The following is an 18,774-nucleotide window of genomic DNA, read 5'->3' on the forward strand; positions in this document are numbered from 1 at the left end:
TGTTTTTATAATATTACCATAGCTTTTTAATATAGTTTGAAATCAGGGAGCATGATACCTCCAGCTTTGTCATTCTTTCTCAAGGTCGCTTTGGCTAATCAGGGTCTTTTGCAGTTCCATGCAAATTTTAGGATTATTTGTTCTAGTTTTGTGAAAAAATGCCATTAGTGTTTTGAAAGGAATTGCATTGAATCTGTAGATTGCCTTAGATAGTATGGACTTTCTAATGTATCGTTAAAGTCAGTCAGGTAATGCCATTCTTCTCCTCAGAGCACTCTAATAGCTTTCCATCTCACTCTGAGTAAAATCTAAAGACCTCAAAATGACACCAAGGCTGTACCTGATTTATATCCTGACCCACTTCCTATACTTCTCTGCCCTTGATTGCTCTGACTTATGCCCTTGGTATTCTGCCAACAACAGGAACCCCTCTGCCTCAGGATCTTTGCAACTGCTACCCCACTGCTTGAATACTCTTTCCCCCCAATGTCCATGTAACTCACTCCCTCACTTCCTTTAGGTTTCTGCTCCAATGACATCAGAGAAGCCTCCCTTGAACTCTGTACTTCTTTTTCCTGCTTTGTTTTTCTCTATTAACATTGTTTTTTAAAGAAATTTTAGATTCCGTATCTTTTTAATTTACTTATTGTCTCTGTCCTGTCACTACAAATGTTAGCCCCCAAAGGGTAGGAAATTTGTTTTGTTCACTATCTTACCCAGTACCAACTACTCTTTGAACTACTCTTTGATGTAGATACTGGAAGATCATTATTATCCTCGGTTTACAAATAAGGAAACTGAAGCCACCAGAGAGGTCCAAATAACTTGTGCAAAGCCACAAAGCTAGTGTCTAAAAGTTGGAAACCAAAAGAACATAGAAGGAATGAAGTAAGGATGATGAGAGGGTTAGATGAAAATAATGGGGGAGAAGCAAAGGAACAAAACAGCTAAATCTATTTTAACATAATGTATAAGCATAAAATTTTATGTCAAGTGAAAATGTTCAAAAACAATATAATCTTATCTCTTTAAAAATAAATAAGAGAAATGTAGGGAAAGAAAGATAATAAAAAGTTGAAAGCAACTGTCTTGGGGTAATGAGGTTGTTGTGGGTTTTTGTTTTCTACTATTCATATTCTACATAGCAGTAGTTTGCAAACTTTTTATCTAAAGGGCCAGAAAGTAAATATTTTGGGCTATGCAAGCTGTATGGTGTATTGTTACTACTCAACTCTGCTATTGTAGTGCAAAGTAATCATAGACAATACACAAATGAAAAGGTGTGGCTGTGTTCCAATAAAACTTTATTTATAAAAATAGTAGACAGGGGCTTCCCTGGTGGTGCAGTGGTTGAGAGTCCGCCTACCAGTGCAGGGGACGGGTTCGTGCCCCAGTCCGGGAAGATCCCACATGCCGTGGAGCGGCTAGGCCCGTGAGCCATGGCCGCTGAGCCTGTGCGTCCGGAGCCTGTGCTCCGCAACGGGAGAGGCCACAACAGTGAGAGGCCTCCGTACCGCAAAGAAAAAAAAAAAAAAAAAAAAAAGACAGGCTGGATTTGGCCCTTGCTGGTCCTAGTTTGCCAACCCTTGCTATAGAGGATCTAAAAGACCATGCCAAAGATACTATAAACTATTATGTCTGAGAGGAAGTTAGCTTTGCTCTTATGTGAAAATAAAGAAATGAAAAACTTAGTAAACCCTTGTGTTATGATCTTGAAGTAGGAATTTTAAAGCAAAGGGATTACTAGATACAGGTGTTATGTACAACTCCAAGATAAAATATTTTATTAGAAAGCAGCAGAGTCAGGAACCAAGTGTGAGTTTGTACTCAGAATGTTTCCCACAAAAGTGAGTAGGCTTTAACAAGGAATGAGCTGTGAACCTACTTTAAACTTGATGGCTGTAATTAAGATATATGAATTAAACTAAAATGGCTTTAAACTTGCCAACCCCTGCTCTTTTATTTAAAGATACTTTTAAACTTAAGGACTTTGAGTATTGAGAATTATTTAGCTTAAGTTCTACTGTATCACTGAAAACAGTTTTGGATAAAAGGGAGCCTACATAATACTTATCATTTCGGGAAAAAAAATCACATTGGTAACATAAACATTCTTAGATAAAGGACTGATTTATAGACAGAGGAATAAGCTTGAAGATTATCTGTCAGAGTTAATGTGTAGGTCTTCCTTCATTGGGTGGAAGGCTGAATGACTAACGAAAGGTCCTACAAATCTCTAAGAGATTCTATGTCTGACTCTGGAATAACAGATGCTTTTCTGTCATTAAACTGATGGGTGTAACCATTTGACTATGCTTATAAAGAGTCTCAACATTAAAAGAGAATAAAAGAGATGTAAATATACACTAGATAAATTATAATGTTCCTGAGACTTTTTCTATTGCTCTGAGATTGTTAATGCCTATGCCTACACACACACACACACACACACACACACACACACACACACACACGCCCTTGTTCTACTTCATGTATTACTTTGCACATTTGCATTGATTAATATCATAGCAATATACACTCAACTACTGTGTACTCCCCAGTTTCTCTCTTTATCCTGTCAATCACCTTCTTACCACGAAAAAAGTCAAAATATTGATATGATCCTACATAAAACAGAAGTTGCTGTTTGTGTAAATTATATACAAAACCCAGAGGCAGTGAGCATCCTACTGAACTGGTGACACATACATTTGCATTACATTATAATCCAATCTCAATCGCACATGATGTTGGGTTTACTGTTGCTCCTAGGAAGAGAATCAGGATTGTCAATTTAAAGATAAATGCAAACAAATGTTGAAAAAAGTCAGCACATTATAGAAGACTTGGTCTTCTATCTAAATCTAAACTATCAACTTGCATCCGTCACTAATTTTCTTCTACAGTATGTTTCTCCTTGGATATAACACATTAAAATAAAAGAAATATTTGCTCTCTATCATAGATTGAAAACAAATCAGAGTAAAATCATACTCTTTCATAATAAATGGAAAACAAATATTTTTTTCATAGGAAAAGCAAATATGAACCATGTAAGAATACATGTTTTTAAATATTTTAAAACTGTTATTATTGCTAGTAAAACCTTTGCCTTTTATTTCAGAACTTTTACTTCCAATTGACACTAATCTCATGTCATCTTCTTGAGATTACAGAACTTAGAGGATATGCAGAATTAAGGGACAGGTCAGAATCTGTATACTTGACAGTAAAGCCAATCCTGGAACTCATTCATGTGTCTTGTTTCACCTAGCACATATAACGTATCTTGGTGATTGATATTTCTTAGCAAGGTATGGGAAGATATTCATTATCCAGCCAACTAACCTTTCATCAATCTGCCCTTCACAGTTTGAGAATACTCTCTCATTTTATGTTTTTGTACCTGTTGCACCTTCCACTGGAATATTCTCGCTCACTCATTCTCCACGTGGGGAGAAACCCTTTTTCTGCTGTATCAAAACCCAGCTGAAAAGTCCGTTCAACTTCTGCAGGCATCAAGTTGCTCCTTCCAAGCACTGATTATAGGATCTGGCATACCAGATTAAAATGATTTCTCTATCAGTCTACCTTCTTGCAAACAGCAAATACCTTATATTTTCATTACATAACTAAATTAAAAATTAAAAAAAATATTTTACTTGGAAAAATATAAAGGATTATATGAGTTAGTCTTAGTTCGTATATTCCTTATTAAAACGTCATAACATTTTTTTATTCCTTTTTAAAATAGTTTTCTCTCAAAGACTACTTAGGACCGTTCTTCCCCCCGCACCCCCATAAGGTACTGAAATAAAACACTACTAAAAGGGAGAAAAATCTTACTTTTACTAAATGTGAATCAATAACCTATGATAGCAAATGAATCCATCTGTTGCTTCTTAGGTTTCTTTTCAATAAAGTTTTGTATATAGCAATTGCATGTAATGATCTCGCTTACTAAATTAGGAAGAGAAAACCAAAAGGCATAAATGTTCTCTAAACAAAAAGCAACCACCTGGAATTTACCTTTTTTGTTGTTGTTGTTTAAAGAGAAAAAATATACATGCAAATTACAAAAAAAATTACATGATAAGTTTAAACAATATCGGTAGACTCTGCCAAAGAAAAGTAAAATCATAAAGTCTATATAAAAAAGAAATTATTAGATACTGGCTTCTATTAAACTTTTACTGATAATTTTCATGAGTCCACCATTTTGAAAGACATTTTCTCTTTTCATAGATATCTGTAAATAAAAATAACAGGAGCGATAAAGCAACAAATAGTTACTAGTAGCAGAAAGAAAATAGGGGCTTTTAATTCTGTGTATTACTGTTAAAGCAATTATACTCCAATAAGGATGTTAAAAAAAAAATCTACATGGAAGACTTCATAATGTTTGTGAAATTTCTTTGCATCCTAAATCTCAGCTTGATGTCAGTGAGCCAGGAAATGAAACCTTGGGGAATTCCTGCCATACAATGGAATGATGGTCTCAAACACACCTTTTCATTGCTTTTGCTAGGTACTCCTGATGTATTTATAGGCTGTTTGGAATAAAGTATACTGCTAAAATGCCACATCATGGATTGAAATCAGATAGAAAAGAAAAAAAAAGTCTATACAAATAAGAACCAAAAAGTTACCTCCAGTACATATTCCCCCTTTTCTGGAGGTTCTCTTCTGTGGTTTCAGTTACCCACAGTCCGAAAACATCATATGGAAAATTCCAAAATAATTCGTAAGTTTTAAATTGAGATTTAAATGTCATTCTGAGTAGCATGATGCAATCTCACACCTTCCTGCCCTGTCCCACCCGGATGTCAATCATCCCTTTGTCCAGAGTATCCACGCTGCATTCACTACCCATTCATTTGTCACTTAGCAGCCATCTTGTTACCAGATAAACTGTCGTGGGATCACAGTGCTTGTGTTCAAGTGACCCTTTTTACTTAATAATGGCCTCAAAGCACAAGAGTAGTGATGCTGGCAGTTTGGATATTCTCTTACTGTGCCTGATGTATAAATTAACCTTTATCATAGGTATGTATGTATAGGAAAAAATATAGTATATGTAGGGTTCGGTACTATCCACAGTTTCAGGCATCCACTGCGGGTGGTCTTGGAACGTATTTCCTATGGACTTGTGGGGGGATTACTGTACTGTGTTTTAACACAAATGTGTTTTACTTCATAAATTAACATATAATTAAAAGATAAATTAAGAGCAAATATGGCATTACCCTTAATTTTTTTAATAAGGATGAGATGTTCCTAGAAATGCATTTGCAAATATTTTATTTCCTCACCTCAATTCCCTCTAAATGTGCAGAAAGTATTAATCTCTTATCCTATGAAAGCTGGAAAAGAGAAACCACGTAGTTAACTTATCAAGATCACAAAATTTGAGAATGGAATTGGAAATACCTACATTTAAGTAAACAATCTGAGACAGACTAGAGCAAAAAATACTCATCATAGTACCTTCTTAATTGTGAAGCCACAAAGCACATAGGTAATTAAGTAAATGCAAGGAATTGGGTTACAGATATGCACAGTTCCATGAAATGCACTCAAGTATGAGTAGCCAAGGATGAAAGGAATAAAAATGTTGAGAACTGATACAGAGGAAGAAGATGGTCGATGTTGTTTGGTGAGTTTCAAAAAGATAGTGTTTAGTTCCCCTCTAATAGAAAATGGAGTCTTAAAATCTCATTTAAAGCTTCATTTCCAAAGTCAGATCTTCCAAAGGTATCATTTTGCTATCTTGTTAATTACACATGATTAATGGGCTCAGTGAATCACACTCCAGAAAAATTAATCCATTATGTTCCCAGTATAACCTTTAGAACTCTGATAAATACCATAGGACTATGTTTTTGTTTTGTTTGTTTTGTTTCTGGTCATCTACGCCTTTGCCAAATGTTAAAAGAATCAACCAGTAAATGTTTATGCATGGTATCTATGACCAGCAAAGTTTTGAGTGAGAAAGATGGGAAAAAATACAACAGGAAAAACCAAAGCCTTTAGTGAGTGCTAGATGGTTTCTTTGTGCTAGCTATCTCATATTCCACAGAGAGGTGCCGTGCGGTTAGTTTACTAAACCTGGTGTTACAAATGAGGAAGTTTGTGAGTTTCTTGAGAATTGGGAGTGCTTTTAAGAACCTCCCACTCCTTTCCTCCACTATAGTTAATACAAGTCTCAGTATATCCTGGCACCTGATGCACTGTCCAGAACATATTATGCAAGTAAAGGAGAACTAAAGGTGGCATATACATATTTGCTAGGTGGATTAAAGAGTGCACTGTTATAGCACAACAAAGTAATAAAATACAAAGCTTTAATGCTATTAAAAGATAGTCTTTTCCACCCAGAATAAAATTTAAAACTTCAAGATGTCATGACTGACACTTATTCATGAAATCCTATAAATAATAATACAATAATATATATAAAACCTGTACAACCAGTAGACTATTAAAAACAAAACAAAACAATTCTAATCCTAGTTCTTCCTCCAACCTAAGGCAAGTCCATTAAATCTTGTCGGTTTTAGTTTTCCTAGCTATAAAATAAAGTTTTGGCCTAGGTGAGTCCTAAGAATCCTTAAAGGTTTAAAATAGTTATGGTTACATCAAATACTGGAAAATTTGGTCTAGACTGCTTCATTTGAATATGAATCTCAGTAACCAGGAGAGTAATCAAATTTTATAAATGACACTATAAGGCACACTCTAAATCCCGATAATGACTCAACACTTTCAACACTAAATTTAACATACAAATATTTCCACAGGACTCACACAAATGTCAGTGTTCCCCCAAAGTACAGTCTTTTGCCCCAAAAGTAACCTTACTTCATTCTAGTAATATTTAGTTTTTAGACATGAACCTTACCTCTTTCCTATCCTGCTATCTTCTTTACCCTTCCACCTCTAAACCATAAATTGTACTGTTATCTGATTCATAACATTTAGTCTGCCATGTTCCAAAAAGATGTCGAATTATCCTAAATCTCCCTCTTCTCACTTACTATAATATTTAAGGGAACCAGTACTAAGATAATTTTTTTATCCTGCTTTTTATATCATAGGACACTTTTTTCTCCCCATTAAGATCCTAAAGGGGAAAACCATACAACGTCACAAAAAACTCTAGCCAGAGATAATCAATGCAGAGCAAAAGCTATTCGTCATAATTCAGTAGTCAGTTAAAAAAAAGAGAGAGAGAAAATTACAGTCTGTTAGTGATTCAGAATTTAAAAAATTACAATGCAAGAAAAAATAATCATAGGAATTAGAAAATTAGTCAAATGGTAAAGTTTAAAATTTAATGTCTTGAAAGTCTTGATATTAGAAAAAAATCAATTTGATAGCATGCAGCTTTGCTTTGTCCTTTTCAGTCCATCTGTGTTTTAAAGGATACTTAGTAGCAGAATAATGTGTGACTCTGCCACGAATTGAGCCTGGCTGCTCCCATGGATGTAGCTCTATAAAACAAGACAAAGAAGCGAAAATTACAATCCGGGCAAAAGCAGATCTTGGGTAGATTTTTTTCTTTGTATTGTATGTTTTATGCCTTGAAGATAAACAATGGATGAATCTATGAATTAAGCCTTTATTTATAGTTTTTGAATAAAATAATTATTAGTTATTTTTGAATAAAATAATTATAGTTAACTAGAAATAACAGATGAAAATGTTGCTGGCTGATGTAACTGTAAACTGTAGAAAGCAACCTAACATCAGAAGTAAACTTAATATAATTTGTTAAAAGGTTTTACCACAAACACATATGCACAATGTAATGATTCTTCCAGAGTTACTGTAAAATGTACTTAATATAAGCATAAGGTACAAATTAGAGCAACTAAGTCTAATGACTCTCCATCCTTCAAAGTAAGTAGAAAATGACCTATCAAAAGTTATATGACTCTTTTCCACATTATCAAAGTTTTAAAAATAAGGAGATAGCTTTATCAATGCATTCATTTTATTAGAGAATTTCAACTGATTTTTTTCAAAATATAATTACTATAATCGTTTAACCCCATTGAGAAATGTACAGTGTCCTATACCTAGTAAGAACTCTATTAGTTGATACCAGTCAGTTATAGAAATTTGACAAAAATCTCCATCCAGGATATTTTGCTGATTCCCACAGTATTTCTGCTTTAATGGAAAGAGTATTTAACTAGGAGTGACGAAGTTATTCCATCTTGTCCTCAACCCTGGGCATGTCACCAAATCTCTCAGATATTCAATATCCCCTCATCTAGAAAACTAGGAACTGGATTAGATGATTCCTACGATCTTGCAGAAGCATATACAGTCTTGTGTATATTGTCATCAATTCTGTCTTGGTATTTCCGTGCAAAGGCTACTCTTGATACTCTGATCTAAACTGTCTTTGTTTCCATCTCTAATTTCTCGGTCATTTGTAGTGCAGCTGCCTCATCCAAAGTTGTGTTTGGATATATTTTTAAATCACAGCTTCAAGCAAACTGACTAAAAAATAGCCGTTTCTGGTTTATTCACATTATAGCTTCTGAGGAATCCTATTATGTGTGTTTTCTTTTTATTCTATTAAATATTTACCAATCAATGACAGTAGTGTAGCAAGACAAATAAAATACTATAAGCCATGTGCTTGACATTACTTCATCTGATTAGAAACACTAAGATCTTCAGAACTAAGAAATGAAGGTTTTATTCTAATAACTGTAACAGCATAGATAATAACAAATACAACCATACCAAGTGCTAATAACAACTACCATTTATCAAGCACTCATTGTGTTTAACACAAGCTCTACATGCAATATCATTTAATTCTAATAACTGTAACAAAGTAGGTATGCTTTGGCATAAGTTCCTTACAAGAAAAAAAAAAGTGCTCACACCAATCCCAGAGAGATGTGATTCTGAATTCTGATCACTGAAAAAAATGTAACTTATTTAAAAAGCATTTATGACACCAAGAAAATGGCAAACGAAGACTAAGGTTTGATAGTGCCTGCTGTTACCCAAATGACAGTTTCAGTTCAAGGTCAAATCCACAAAAGCACTTTTGGTCCCTTCTTTCATTTTTAAAGTACATGATTGAAGAATGAACCAAGAGCTTGTCAACAGCTAAAGGAAATGCTGTTGTGATTATAATTTACCATCTACATGAATTCTTTCTGTCCAGTCTTTTCATGTAGTTTGACTCAAATTAGTTATGAAATTTTATTTGCTCATTTTCTTTCCCCCTTCTTGCATACGTCATGAAAAATTACCTGTGTGAATCCTTTCAGCTTTTTTCAGTCCCTTATTTACTATCTCCCAGTACAAGAAGAGCAGACACTTGAAATTTAAGAAAATATTTAAGTGATAATCTCTCACTCGTCTAGCATATGACTCTCATTCTTTGCAACAGAAGTACTGCAATAGCAAAAAGAAGAAAACATGATGATTTATTATCAACATAAAATCAGAATGTAGGATGAAAATCCTGTATTTTCTTTGGCAACACTTTCAAGAAGTCAAAAGAGTTCCCTCATTGCTCTTAAATAAACTTATGTCTTTAAGTTTAAGTAATTAATTCTCATCCCTCCCACAAAAAAAAAAAAACAAAACACTTCTAAATAACAAATGGGTTAAAGAAGAAATCTCAAGAGACATTTAAAAATATTTCGACTAAATGAAAATGAAAAACAACTTATCAAAATTGTGGAATATAATGAAAACAGTGCTTGGGGGATATTCATAGCATTGAATGCATATATTAGAAAAGAAGAAAGATCTGAAATCAGTAATCTAAGTTTCCACCCATAGAATGTACACCACCAAGAGTGAACTCTAAGGTAAACTATACATTTTGGGTGATTATGATGTGTCAGTGTAGGTTTGTCTTTGGTAAAAAAACAAAAGAACAAAACCATTTTGGTGAGTGATATTGATAATGGGAGAGACTATAAATGTGTGAGGTCAGGGGATATATAAGCAATCTCAGTACCTTCCTCTCAACTTTGTTGTAAACCTAAAACTGATCTTAAAAAAATAAAGTCTTTTTAAAAAGAAAGAAAAAAAAGTTAATCTTGCCTATTTAAGATTTGCCAGTAGAAGAGCCACTGCTTTCCTGATCAAAGCCTATAGACAATGAGGGATCCGTTTTCTATATATGATAGAATCAATCCTTTTTTTTTTTTAACCATGTAACTCTAAATAAAGAAGATGCTATTTTAAGATATATTAGTTAGTAGGAATGCAGTAATGACACCCTAGGCCTGAGTCTCCTTGGTATGCCCAGGTACCCAGAACTAAAATGAAATCATCTTTATTATTTCCTTCTCAGTTTCTTTCTGAGAATACTAACATCCAGGAAGAGATTCTTTTGAACTATTAAGATATACTATCTTATTTATTTAGTGCTAAATTTAATAGAAGTACTTAAAGGCATTCTGTGATCTTCCCACTGTATGACACTATAATCTTGCTTAAGATGGAACCAATTACTTGAGTCTTATAGTAAAAACAAAGTGTGAGAGCAGGCAGGTAGGCAGACGGGCAGGCAGGTGGGCTTCTGCTGGCAAATGGTAGTATCCGGGTCAACTGCTGGTGCACAAAACGAGTGGAAATCCCGAGGTACTTAGCACTCTGACATCCTAATAAAAGATTTCTCCATTTCTTGACAGTTACATATTCCTAGCCCTTTCCTTAGGGGTCCTCTTTTTTTTCATCAAACTACATAAACTTCTCTGAGGTAGCACTAGTTCTTGCTAGGCTGCTACACCAAATGGCAGATGTGATATAGATCATACAATAGCTAGGCGAAGTCCTCCTGGATTTACCTAAGAGATATAAATAGGTATTATCTATATCCTGGTGGCCAAGAATGCCACTGTGTTTGATTTCCCCAGGCTAGAAAGGGTATGATTGGTCTTAATCAAACCCTTCTCTACAAAAAGTTGTCAGCCCTGCTAGTACAGTGAAGAAATGGCTGTCCTTATGAGCTTGACCTGAATTACAGTGTCAATAAGACTGGTAGTTCACATATTGTAAAGGGGGGAGGGGAGGGGGAGAAAAAGTAATAAAACAGAACACCAAGAACAAAAAGCTCCAATCGATACTAAGGAAATCCTCAGCAGAATATGCTGAAATAGTTCATTATAATTGGCCCTCCCTAGAAGGTCAGCCAATGAGAACACAGTGCAGAGCTGGAAGACTCTGCAGATACTACAAAACAACCCTAAGCCCCAGACACTAGTAAGACAGCTACTGGGGATAAACTATGTTTGGAGAAGCACCTTTTACTTTTTGAACAAAACTGATAATATGACTGATGAGAGAGCTTCTCATATTTACTGTGCTTTCAAAATGTTGAGAGGTAAAAAATGTGACAATGCAGTAAGACTAAGTTTCTTCCAAGTGTACGGCAAAAACTTAAAAGGCCCTATGACTCAGCTTCTAAGCAATTTTAGTAATTAATATTTTCCTGAGAACACATTTCTAGCCTTATTATAGATTTTCTTTTATTCACTAATGAAAGAAAATTTGAAATGCACAGTATAATTACTCTCATAGAATTTTTTTGGTAACTAAAGTAGTAAGTTCAAAATGAAAAGTTATGTTATATTCTTCATTTTAAAATCCAACAGAACAGCTTTTGATGTGAGATGAACTGAATATGTAAATCTACAATGCAAAAGTTTTGGTAACTGTCATATCAGATATATATGAAAAGTATAATTTAAAAAAAAATGTGGGCTTTTTTCCTTTTTATCTTTGGGAAAAAAATCAACCATCAAGGAACATTACTATTCTCATGTCATTATTGTAAATGTAATCTAAAATTCAAGAACAACAACAACAAAACAACTAATGTAGCTTAAAATTTACATGATTCTGTGTTAAAAATAAAATCACTCATTTCATATCACTGAATATTTTGCATCATCTGTGATTGGTGTAAGAAATGCATCAGGAACAGAGTTTCTCTTTTCCCTATTCTAGCTTTGAAAATAAATTAAATGTTTTCCCCCAGGAAAGCCATTTAACCTCTCTTTAATTCATTTCCCTGGTACAGATCATTTTTTGTTACTTATGGGGCTACTAGGTGATAAAAAGATGGTATTATCAAGAAAAATCTATAAAATGCATTTAAACAAAAAATAAACAAGAAAAGGACCACTGTCTTTTGAAGCATAGGCTCTTATATTTTTCCTCTTTTTTGGCTTATCTGTGAAAATGGACATTCACATTTTCACTCTTAGTGCTCACATGATAATCTTTGATAATCCTATATATGGAAGCATCTTCACATGGATGAAAGTACCCTGGGTGGCTAGGCAAGTTTTCCTTGATTATGAATCTTTTAGCATATCTATTAGATCATCCTTTGATCACTGTTTGTACTTGGTACTTTTTCCTGTCACTGCCTCACTGATTGAAACATGAGTAAAACACTGCTCAGTCTGGGTCCCAGTCATGCTGGACTACCTGCTATGACAGTTTTTCTAGTCCAGTTCTTCGGATAGCTTTAGTCCTTGAAACTTCTCTTATATTGTCTTAAGAATGATACTCGCTCTAAAGTTCACCTAATGCCAACTGCTTTAAAAGTCCAGTGTCATCCATTTTCTCCGAATGTCCAGGATCACTGCATTCTGATGAGCAAGCCTGGAAAATCACTGCCTCTATGTCTTTGACATCAGAGACTTTATCTTGACATTTGATGTGAAATATAGCACAATGGTATGATAAATGAAACCTGTCTAAAAAATGAAAATGATGCTGATAAGGGTTCAGATATTAGATCCATATAACACTGTTGACAGTACCACGGCTCTGCAGGCCTTGAGATTGGCTTTAACTAATGATGAATGCAACTGGTTGAGCCTGCTCATTTGGCAAATGAGATATCAAATTCTTGGTGTGATTCTCTATTTCTTTAAGCTTAATATTTCAAGGCTTCAAAGTAATGGCATTCATCTGTATATTTAATCATTGTATACTAACAATGTGAATCCAGGTATATGAGAAGTATTTTGCATGTAGGCTAATATACAACTTCTGGTTCTTCCATAAAAACTTTATAGCACCAAACACAGCGATCATCTTCAACAGAAGTACCACACTGATGGCTGGGAACTCTGGCTAGAAACCAGGCTGCTAGCGGTGTGAGATGGGGCGTGTTACTTAACCGACGTATGGTTCAGTTTCCGTATCAGTAAAGCAAGGATGCTGGAATAATTTAAAGCTTTAGAAAAGTATGTCATGAAGTAAGCCTTCATTAAGTGTTGGCTGCTGTTATATTTATTTATTCAACTGGTATTTATTGTCTAATATGTGATAGGTACATTTCTAGGCACTTGAGATAACAGTGAACAGAGCAAATTTCCCTGGCCTCATGGGGTTTACAGTCTAGTGTTTGTGCACACATGTGTGTGTTGGGGAGAGAGCCAGAGAAAGACAAAAAAACAACATAAGTACATAATACACATATGTATATATAAATAATATAAAATTAATTGTATACAGTATTAGCAATACTGATTCTGAGGGAAGCACACACCAGGCAAAGGGAAATCATGGCTGGCGCAAAGGTCTTAAGGTAGAAATGTGTTCAGGGACCAGAAAGGTCAGTGTATTGGTGAGACCTTAGATTTTACTCTGAGTCACATGGGAAGCCTTAATAGGTAAGTTTTGAGCAGAAGAGTAATGTGAGCTATGCTGAGAATAGAGTATAATGGAGCAAGGATAAAAGCAAAGAGATGAGATGGAGGTTACTACAGTAATCCAGATGGAAGATGCTGGTAGTGTAAAGCAGGTTGATGGTAGGTGATAACAAGTGATCTGACCCTGGATATATTTTGAAGGAAGAACAACAGCATTTCTTGTTTGCTGTGTGTTCTTACGCAAAAGGAGATCAAAACGTTATAACAGATATAATGTATAGTAAAAATTTAGTTATTTCAAATTCATAGTAAATATATATATTCCAGTATTTATACTAATATATAGAACATTTACATTCAATTGGGAATACATGAATCTAAAACAAAATCTAGGTGTTCATGGGTTTATTAAAATAAAGAGGTCATTAAAAATGGTAACATGTACTTTAATTAGTAAGGACTCTATAATTGAAATATAGAAAAGTTACATTGTTTGTCCATGACGTTCTATTCTCTTTTCACATTTTCTCCTTTGGATGATTCATACTCTTAAATTCAATAGCTCTTTTGTATGAAAGACTCCTTCTCAGACAGGTCTATAGTGTCACATTTTATGGAGTAACTACTAATTGGATATATCTACTTGAATATCCCACTTGAATGTCCTAACACTCTAAAACCAAAATTTTTTCAAACAAATGTCAGTATTCTCCACACAAAATAATTTATCTTTGCCAGACTTGCTAGACTTCTATGTTCCTGTCAACAATGCAACCATTCTTCTAATGACCAAGTTTCAACTTTAGCATTTATGTCTGCCATCAATCATAGAGCCAGTGAACACTTCCTATTCTACATTTGCCATTTTTCTGTTACCTTGACACAACTGATTGTGTCTGAATGTTTATTATATCATGCTTGGATTACAGATGCTCTAATCTTTACACTCCAATCTCTCACTTCTAGCTAAATCTTCGAAAATACCACTTTCATCAGTCTACTGCCCACAAAGCTTTGAAAATTTAAAATTGCTTAGAGGCCAAAGCCCTTGGCAATTAAGTCAAACACTTGAATCAACCAATTAAGAAATCAAGCCAGCAACTGTCTACTCAGTACTTAAAAGAGATACTGTATTCCATAAAATGAGAAAACAAGTAAATATAAAACGTGGTGTTTTTGCTCAAAAGGAAACACAGTAACATTTGTATAAAGAGATCTCTAACCATATAGATAAAATAAAATGAGGGCAGTGTGCTTAAAACACTCTAGAATTAGTAGACCAAGATTTGAGTCTGGGCTTGAGTTGCCTCCTTTGTAAATGGGGATAACAATAGAATCTTTCTTACTGAGGACTGCTATAGGATTGAACAGATCAGAAGTTAATAAAATTAGCTACTAAATTACATGGTATTTAGTAAGGACTATAATTTTGGCTATCAGTTTAGCTATGTGTTCAGTGAATTCTAGAGAAATATAAAAGGTGAAAATTACTGTAGGGTGAAATGGAAGGAAAAGACTCCAAAGATGGTTAACTGTAAACAGGGTATTTCGATGGAGATTATGTTGAGATAAATTAGGAACACTGGGAGAGGATTTTAATCAGGTAGACTGTGACAAGGAAATTAACAGAGGATGGGGAAGGAGTTTAATCTTACTGGGAAGGGGTATGGAGGTAGACATGATTGGGATGCCACATTAAGTCCATTTATTCTCACACTATTTCTATTAAAAAAGATTACACTTCAGTGAAAAAAAAATTATGGCCCCCAAACATCCTATCCTCATTTCCACCTCTATATGGGTTCTTAAGGCTGTTCCATTGTTTTTTTTTCCCTGACCCATATCAAGAAATGATCTTTATTCTTACTGGATAACCAAAATTCAGCTTGATTTAATGCCAACTCAAATTCTACCTCTTGTAATAAAATTTAATAATTAATTAATAAACAGTGAATGCTCTTAAACTATTATAATACTTACTGTCTATAACATTTAATCTGTATCTTAATCACATATGGATTTAGAATGTTAGGATTCTGGACTTAAAACTCACATGAATAACACTGTATCAGGAAAAAGGATATATCATTTATAGAATACAGAATATTTGTTATTTTTAAAAAAGAGAACAGGCTTCAAACACTTGCTTCTACATATTTTAAAGCAATTTAAATACAAAACGTATTTAAACCCTAAAGTGAAATGTAAAATGATTTTAGAACTCTGTATATGTAGTGTAATTCAGGAATTTTTTAAAAATCTAGAGCATCTATTAATAACTCCATATTTTTTAACATCTTAGATGAAGCTAACATATGAAGTTAAATTCCTCAAAATAGCATAAAGAACAGTTAAACTCTGGACATTTTATATATAAATCGTAGAGAAAAAGTGATGCTTTAAACAGCTATGTAGCATGAATGTTATTTAAAATTAATAAAATCAGAGTTTACTCTTTTCAGATTGAGACTGAAAAATATTGATATTTGGTGGTTATCAGTATGTACTATAAGCATATAATTTAAAAAATCGTGTTTCTCCAGATATTTCGAAAGTGTATTCCATCATTAGTAATTAATGTATTCCAAATGTACTTGGGTATTAGTATTACAAGGGAGTATTTGTATACACTTAATGAATTTTTTACATATAAATTGGTTTTGTTGTACATAATTCCATTTTAAAAACATTGGCTTTTTCTTTATAGATTGAAAAAATCTTACATGAGAGCTTGCAAATATCAAAATGTGAACTTACCTTCACAGATTGAGAGTTTGTGACACTATAAATATATACATTATGTAAAGACTAAAGCTTCTTCTAACTGTGCTTTCTCTCTTTTTTTAAAACTGGCTAATTCATAAGAAATTCTTCAGATTTGTTCTTAATCAGAAATACACAATAGGGGGAAAAAGGCACTCACAAATTTTGTATTTGGCTATTTAAGGCCAGTCAAAACTCATCTTACAGATTTAAGACTTTTGCACTTTTCTGTCAATTCTAAAGAGTTATATTTTCAAAGAAACATTATCTGGAAAAAACAAGCAGAAACAAATGAGAGTCTTTCCATCGTATCTGTAATAAAATTCTTCCATGAGTTTTTCACTTATAATCAGGAAGTACTTTTCTTCAAAAACAGCCAGCACTGCTGGGAGAAATTTGAAATGACTTTTTACAAACACAAATTATACACACACACACACACACACACACACACACACATATATTTTTTGTACAAGTGGACATGTGTGGAAAAGCTTAGAAAAGCAACTGGAAAGATCTGCACAAAATTGTAAACCACTGTTAACTGTGGAACAAATTTTACAAGTTGAGAGAGGAGTATTAAAAAAGGAGGCTTACATATTTTCTTTTATATAGTTCTGTATTATTTGAATCTTTTACAACGTTTACAAAAATATTTGTGGATTATTTGGAGAACAATAAGTTCTTTTAAAGAAAGGCAAAATTTTTACTCTTGTCATCAAGTAGTTTATAATATTCTAGAACAGTATGAATTGCTTGCAAATGCTGTGGAAATGTCAATCTGATTTAACAACGTGAAAAGCCCTGGTGAACTTGGTGTGATTTTGAGGGGAGTGATGGGTGTACAGGAGCCAGACAGAAGGATGCTGGGAGTGACCAGAAATGAAGTGAGTTCATGGGCACAGACAACCTAAGAGAATAGAAGAAACTGAATTCAATGATACTAATTTCAAGTTTGAGAGCTTGGTTTTGGGAAATGTTACAAGTTTTGATGAGGTTTCAAGTAAATAGTTCCCAAATGAGCAGTTTAAGTGGAATGAATAGGTAGGTTATAGAATTTAAAGAGAAAAAAATGATCATATGGGGCCAGTGTGCTAAAAGAATCGACAGCATGGGTGTTCTGAACAAAGGGACTGAAAAAAAAAAATTATCATGTCTGAAGGCAGAAGAATGAATTAGATAACCTCTGAAGTCTTTTAAGACCCTCTAATCTTACTTTTCAATGAAGTTACTACGTGATTGTCTTCAATATTGTAAAAAATATTTTCCAAAAAGAATATCAATGACACAAAGAATATTCAATCCTAAGAAATAAAAATATAACATCATTTACATAAGTGCTACAAACCAACTTACTGGGATTTTTTTCCTCTTGAAAATATTAAAAAAAAAATCAAGGGCTGCACAGTTCTAATTTATCCTACTTAATTGGAATTAATATATCATCTGGTGGCTATTGCAATTTTTTTTTTTTAACAAATCACAACAACACGTATTCATAAAGTTAGTTTCTTATTTATGGTTTCCTTTCAGTTCCTAAAAATATAGTGAAAACCTGACTATCAAACTGGGGGGAGAAGGAAGGTATAAATTTAAAAACAAATTCTCAAATAGAATAACTCTAACTGTCAAGTAAAATTTCAAAAGCAGAAAACCTACTCAGTAAAAGATAAAATATATTGGCAATTAGCATCATCTTTATGGATATAAACAATCAAGGTACTATTGTCCACTTAAAGGTATTTTCTTGAACAAACTAAAAACTCAGTCAAAACTGTTTACAGCTTTAATTTGCTTAGTAAACCAGGTCTGCACCATACAGTAGTGTACTTATCTAAAGATAATGTTAAATGATCACAAACTAAAATTGAGTCCTTTTTTTAGTGAAGTATAGTTGACTTACAATACTGTGCTAGTTTCAGGTATACAGCATAATGATTCAGGGTTTTTGCAGATTATATTCCATTATAGGTTATTAAAAGATATTGGGTATAATTCCTTGTGCTATACAGTAAATCCTTGTTGCTTATCTATTTTATGTAGTTTGTATATATGAATTCCATATATATTGAGTCCTTAATTAATGCTTAAAGCAATTAAAAATATATGTACCTTTCTTTTCTTTAAAATGTAGTAAGCTATTTTATAAGATAACCTTTTCGTTCAGAAAAAAATAAATTATCAATGGCAAAATGCTTTGAAATTTTTATCCTTTCAATCTTCCAAATAAGAAAAAAAAAAAGAAGAATCTTCTATGCCTAGTGGACTAATTCTGGAACCCTACAATAGAAGGGGGAGACTCCCAAAATATGATCTTAGGGCTTAAGGAGTTCAACACCGAGGAGAAACTTAC

General features: G+C 33.6%; 1 protein-coding gene across 9 annotated transcripts in view; it reads right to left on the minus strand.

Annotated features, from left to right (window-relative positions):
• TUSC3 (tumor suppressor candidate 3) overlaps nt 1-18,774 on the minus strand; it is a 183,087-nt gene that overhangs the window by 21,137 nt on the left and 143,176 nt on the right. For 4 of the 9 annotated variants that reach the window (XM_030832035.2, XM_060291572.1, XM_030832046.2 and 1 more), the window contains exon 7: nt 7,430-7,493. The exons of 4 other annotated variants lie outside the window; for them this stretch is intronic. In XM_030832035.2, coding sequence (XP_030687895.1) covers nt 7,430-7,493 — 64 coding nt within the window. Of the gene's footprint in view, nt 1-7,429; nt 7,494-9,390; nt 9,427-18,774 lie in introns of those variants that run through there. One more of the 9 variants, XM_060291574.1, reaches the window with a different exon arrangement.

This window comes from Globicephala melas, chromosome 21 (genome assembly GCF_963455315.2).
Source record: "Globicephala melas chromosome 21, mGloMel1.2, whole genome shotgun sequence".
Taxonomy (NCBI): domain Eukaryota; kingdom Metazoa; phylum Chordata; class Mammalia; order Artiodactyla; family Delphinidae; genus Globicephala; species Globicephala melas.